Source organism: Citrus clementina, unplaced genomic scaffold (genome assembly GCF_000493195.1).
Source record: "Citrus clementina cultivar Clemenules unplaced genomic scaffold, Citrus_clementina_v1.0 scaffold_8, whole genome shotgun sequence".
NCBI classification, from domain to species: Eukaryota; Viridiplantae; Streptophyta; class Magnoliopsida; order Sapindales; family Rutaceae; genus Citrus; species Citrus x clementina.
The window spans coordinates 14,075,213-14,081,414 of record NW_006262022.1 but is presented as its reverse complement, the minus strand read 5'-3'; the positions used below and the strand labels follow the sequence as shown (position 1 = coordinate 14,081,414).

At 28.7% G+C, this 6,202-nt stretch overlaps 1 protein-coding gene across 1 annotated transcript; it reads left to right on the top strand.

The window, feature by feature from the left end:
* The first annotated feature begins 2,393 nt into the window (after nucleotides 1–2,393).
* LOC18033743 (monoacylglycerol lipase ABHD6) lies at nucleotides 2,394–4,211 on the top strand. The gene is made up of 4 exons (XM_006423796.2): nucleotides 2,394–3,032; nucleotides 3,680–3,772; nucleotides 3,866–3,933; nucleotides 4,034–4,211. Exons 1-4 carry the CDS (start codon nucleotides 2,403–2,405, stop codon nucleotides 4,209–4,211), a joined length of 969 nt encoding a protein of 322 aa, XP_006423859.1. The 5' UTR covers nucleotides 2,394–2,402.
* The last annotated feature ends 1,991 nt before the right edge of the window (nucleotides 4,212–6,202 follow it).

Here is a 6,202-nt window from a genome sequence, read left to right as displayed (position 1 = left end):
GTAGGCTTAAGCATAACAATAAAAGAGAAAGAGAAGAAATAAAGGACTAGCTTGAAAGGAATGGTACACTTTGACATGTAGCTAGTTCAACAAACTTGGACACAATAAGAGTTGTCCCATTCAATAAAGAGGTATTTAATAGCATTTAAAATGTGATCATTCTCATATTGATTCAGGTCACTAAATGTTCGGACATGGATTGCTAACGTTACATTTTCATTTTGATGAAGGATACAAATACTGATTCAGCTTTCGGCACAACCTATTCATCAAGTCATTGTGATTTGATTAACCTTTTAAATGCTTATTTAGTAATTGTAGTTTTTATTAGTTTATCTTAATTTAGGGGTTGAAAGTTTTATGTATGTGATTGTTGTACATGTTTTTGTACGTAATTTTTAACAAACAAAAATAAAATTAATTTATCAACCAATTTAATAAATAAAATAAATTTACTATATCATCCTTTTTTACTTCAGCAAGGCAATTGAGTGGAGGTCAAATCCAATTTGGACCTATTGGAAGTCAGCCGAATGCTAAGAGACAATATGGAAGTTGGTTCATCCTCTGGCACAACCAAACAAGCAGGTCTTTAAATCATTCTTATTTTTATTTTTAGATTTATTAGTATAATAGTGTGCTCATCTTTTTATTTTATTTTTTCTATTATTTCAGCAATATGGAAGTCAACCAAACCCTATGGGACAGAAGCAAAAAGGAAAAATAACGGTTTCTCTAATGCAACCCTCTCAAACTTAAATGGGAACAACATTATAAAAAGTAAATAAAAGGTATGTTATATCTTAAATTCTTTAGCATGTTAGAGTACCCTAAGGTAATTCATTTACACACAATTTTAATTGAGAACTTATTTACTTAAAACTGCAGCAATGATGATGCAACTTTGATCAACGACTGTTTATTTGCTGATGGGGAGAAGTTAACTTCAAGTGTTCAAAACTACAAAGCCAAACATAATCCATTTGCCTTTGTTTATTGGTTTCTTTATTTTGTGCTAGTTTTAGCATTATTAACTAGTTTACCAATGGTAACATTTTTTTTCAGAACTTCTAGTGGTAGGTACTTCTTTTTTTAATGATATTTTAATCAATAGCTGCATGAATCTTATCATTGACTTCATTTGCAATTGCCAATGCATTTATCTTTTAGCACTTCATCAAATAACGTTTAAGATTGGAGAAGTTTGAACATTGAAAAGCTCATCTAGTGCTGAAAATTATCAAAAATGGTATGGAAAACTACTAAGTGTGCAAAAGATAAATACGTGAGCTTTTACAAAAACTAATATATATATTTTTTGTTTTTATTTTTTAGGTTAAATTAGTAATTTAATTATTTTCTTTTTATTAATATCCAAATAAAAAAGAAATATTATTGTAAGAGCGTAATATTGTAAAAGTAAGCAAAAAAGAACAAAAAGTCACGACAATAGTGTTAATAGTTTAACGGCGAGAACATTTTGAGGCATTTTTAAAAATACAATAATTAAGCGGGCACTAACTTCAAAATATAAGAACTAAATGAGCTTTTATTAATGACTAAGAGTAAAGAGAATCAGTTAAACGTTAAGTAAAATTTATTTTTAAAAGTGCTCTGATTTTAAAAGCAATTGTATGTGTTTGGTAAATTTTATTATTAAACTAGGGTGAGAATTTAAATAATTGAATTTGATATAATGATGAACAAAATTTATTAACACATTTATAAACATGTATATAAAAATATTTTTTATTTTTTATGTATAATGATCAATAATTACTATTAGTTTTATTTTTTTATTTTGTTATCTCAATATAATAAGTAATAATAATAATAATCTCTTTAAATTTAATGATTTTATATCCTAATTAACAATGATAATTTTAAATTCTTTTAATATGTATGAGAATATATCTAAAATTATATCAAGTATAAAAATCACTTCTCAAAATCAGAGTTTGAAAAATTATTAGTTTCCTACTTTTTAAAATCTCCTCAAACTAATTTTATTAAAAGTGACCTAAAAAATTATTAAATACTAAAATTAATTTTTTAAAATCACTTTTGACAGCAAAGTAATCCTAAAATGCCGTAAGAGCTTTTGTAGGATTAATTAGTTATATTGTCGTTGCGTTAATTACGCTGTTTATTTTAGTTCTCTCATAACGAATAGCCGATTAATAAACAGCAAGGTTACAGTATTTGTCTTACAATCCAGACTTTGCTCCAACGTGACATTGAAATCTATTCACTAGATTTCAGTTCTTGTCACCCTTCATAATCAAACATCTCCATCCACAATATGCCAAGATCCTAATAATGCTCAAAAATTAAATTAAAATCATAATTAATTGGATTTTAAGATCTAGGTTGAAATTAATTAACGTAAAATCATCATCATCATGACTAGATGCTTCAGCTTCACGGCTTCTGGTGATTGGTTCTTCCGATACTCCTTCTCGAACGCTGGTCTCCGTTCAACATCAACGGACCTCGGAGACGGCACCGTCATGCAGTGTTGGGTCCCTAAATTCCCAAAGATACTGAAACCGAATCTTCTCTTACTTCATGGTTTCGGAGCCAACGCGATGTGGCAATACGGGGAATTTCTCCGGCACTTCACGCCGCGATTCAACGTGTACGTTCCGGACCTGGTCTTCTTCGGAGAGTCGTACACGACGAGGGCGGACAGAACGGAGTCGTTCCAGGCACGTTGTGTGATGAGGTTGATGGAGGTGTTTTGCGTCAAGAGAATGAGCCTTGTCGGGATTAGTTACGGAGGATTTGTGGGGTACAGTTTGGCCGCACAGTTTCCCAAAGTATTGGAGAAGGTGGTGTTGTGTTGCTCTGGGGTTTGTTTAGAAGAGAATGATATGGAGGAAGGTCTATTTCCAGTTAAGGATATTGACGAGGCTGCCAACATTTTGGTTCCTCAAACGCCCGACAAACTAAGGGACCTAATCAGGTTTTCTTTTGTGAATTCTAAGCCTGTTAGAGGAGTTCCCTCTTGTTTCCTCACAGATTTCATTGACGTAAGTCCACTCCCATTTTGGAGAAATTTTAGAATACTTAAGATTTATTACGTCAACTATACAATAAATATACGTTACGCATGCATTGATAATTGTATTATTTTTTATATATTTTAAAATTCTTATCCATACTGCTCATACTTTTCATTAATGATGTTTCTCAAATCAGCATGCATTAATCAAAATCTTTATTTTCAAGCAAAAAATTGATAAAATTTTAGTATTTAATATAAAGGTATAGATAAACGAATTGAGATTGAAACGCACAAATAAAAAGGAATAAAATATAGATTAAATTATGAATGATAATAAAAAATTTTATGGTAACATTATAGAATAAAAGTAATCAAAAGGACCTATCAGTTATTTTACCAGAAGCTGAGACATCTTAGCCCACTGGTGGCATGCATGGTAAGTAGGGACGGACCTATGCTGTATCCCAGTCTAGGGGAAAAAATTGTATTCGAAGAAGATAACAGTTGTAATGGAAAGTTACTAGCTCAATTGTTTGAAAATTTTACTTTTTTACACTCTCATTTTATTTATTTATTTAAATTTTGGTCCTCTCATGTTTGTAATTTATTAATTCTCACCATGTTGAACCAAAATTTTGATTTCGCCAGTGATTGTAAACTTTGCACATGCAGGTCATGTGTACAGAATACGTACAAGAGAAGAGGGAATTGATCGAGACCATTTTAAAAGACAGGAAATTTTGCAATCTTCCCAAGATTGCACAGGTAATTTAATTATTCTAGTCAGTAATTTTGGATAATTATATCATTTTGCTTACAAAAATAGTCTATATCTTCCTTTTGGTTTTCGTAAAGCAGCAAACATTAATAATATGGGGAGAACAAGATCAGATATTCCCATTGGAACTAGGGCACAGATTGAAAAGGTCTTTTTGTTTGATTAAAAGAATCTCGTTCAATATTCTTAATTCATTAATCATTATCTGAATTTAAGTTAATGTGTTATTCATTCTATGGCATATTTAGGCATATTGGTGAAAGTGCTCGGCTGGTAATAATTGAGAACACAGGGCATGCGGTTAACCTAGAAAAGCCCAAGGAATTACTGAAGCACTTAAAATCTTTTCTTATAGTTGATTCTTCACTTTCATCTTCTTCTTCACCATTAACTCTCATGGATTTACTACAAAGTGACGATCTGTAGATTTGCAATTTCCTTTAGGTAACAAATAAAATTCTAATTCTACTCTTTAATTAATGCCAATGCGTCACATTGTTTTTTTTTTAATCCTTTTATAAGGAAACTAAATCTTTCATTACGGGTCAAAACAACCAATACACCGTTGTAAGAACAGAAATACAATGCGTTATACAATTTAGTTATTGTAATTAATAACCACAAATTTAAAAAGAATAAATTGATAGCCAAATGTTGAAATGTGTACAAGCCTTCACAATTGACGTTAAAGATTTTGACACTTGGCCTTTAAAAAATTCTAAGGCTTAAATATTTAGAATATTCATTAATTATTAGATGCCAAAAACATAAGTTTTCAAAACTAATTAAATTACTAACGGAACTGACTCTGCGCAAATTACGTCTCTAATTCTCTTCTTTCTTCTTCAAAAATCCAAGAAAAATAAACTGGAAAGGCTTCTAAAAACAATTAGGTGAAAATTTTTCTCTCTCTGTTGTGTTTTTTCTTTCCTCATTCTATATCATCTCGATATCTTAAACAAATATTAAGATTAAATCAAATTTAAATTATTTCTCCTCTTTCTTCACAAATGAATTTTGATTTGGGTCCAACTACAATGCAACTGTAGTTTCATACCCATTTTTTTTTTTTTTGTGATCCAATCATTGGATCCAACTCTGGAGTTGCAAAGGCTACTCCAACGGCTTGGATGTTGTTATTTGGTTATTAACGATGTGGTCCCTTATGTTTACTAAAAGAATAAGAAAAGATTAAGTTTCAAAATTTTGACACATTGGTTTGTTAAAAAAATTTATTATCAAAGGTAATTTAGTAAATGAACATATTTATATAGTAAAAATATGGATGGATTATTTTAACTTGCTAAAATATTCTTCACTTCTATCTACTTAAAATATCAATTGGATTTTAATAATACTATTTTGTATTTAGTGTAACACAAAATTGGACAAGGTTTTATATAAATTTTGACAATATTAAAATAAAAAATAAATAAATGCTTGGACAGTCATTTAAATTCATTATAGAGTTTATAAATAATATTTCCAAAATAATAAATTTCTATATGTAAATTTGAGATTATGTAAAATTACTTATACTTTATCACACGTATGAAGTTGATTAATTATTTATTTAATATGAAAACAAATAAATTGTATAATATTTATTCTATCACTTAAATTAAAAATTATAAAGAATGAAACTTAAATTTAAAATTGGTTGAGAAGGAGACAGAGAGAATAATTTTTTAGAATTTTAAAATTATTATATTTTAATTGTGTTTATTACATAAAATTATTAAAACTTATAGCTTTTATTATTTACAGAAAACAATAGGGATTGTTGAAGAAAATGCCAAATAAATTTTTTAGAATTTTGAAATTATTATATTTTAATTGGGGCTTATCGTCTAAAATTATTAAAACTTATAATGTTTATTAGGTACAGAAAACTATAGAGATTGCTAAAGAAAATATCAAAATGGTGTTTGGTACAACATCACTAAATAGTTTTGCCCATTTTGATAATTAGAAAAAAATGAAAAAATCTTTTAGTGACCAGTTCAATTTCTATTATATTCAAGGTTCAATAAGATCAAATAGAATAAAAATAATAATCTAACTAGATTTTTTCTTTTCTTGAAATTTTTTCATGTTATTTTCTTTCCTAAGATTTACAACTAAAATTTAATGGAGGCATATAGGAAGAAGGCAATAGAGAAAGAAGTGGAAATTACAATAAATTACAATTTATCATGAAGGTTTGAGGAGTGATAAATAAGTTTAAACTTCCGTTACTCTGCAAAAATTGTAAATAAATTAAATCCTAATTAAAATTTTTTTAAATGGCATGCATCAAAATCTCGTTCAAAAATTAGGAAAAATCAGAGAGGATTCAGAATCTGTATTGCCGTATTGACTTGGGTTTGGCGTCTCTTTGTTACTTAACATCCCTTAAATTTGAAAAGACTCGCATA

What these genes read in the sequence shown, in the direction of transcription:
- LOC18033743 (XM_006423796.2), top strand. Translation starts at nt 2,403, where the DNA reads ATGACTAGATGCTTCAGCTTCACGGCTTCTGGTGATTGGTTCTTCCGA. An exon ending in TCCTCACAGATTTCATTGAC is followed by an intron (nt 3,033 to 3,679) that starts GTAAGTCCACTC and finishes TTGCACATGCAG; the next exon opens with GTCATGTGTACAGAATACGT. An exon ending in CTAGGGCACAGATTGAAAAG is followed by an intron (nt 3,934 to 4,033) that starts GTCTTTTTGTTT and finishes TGGCATATTTAG; the next exon opens with GCATATTGGTGAAAGTGCTC.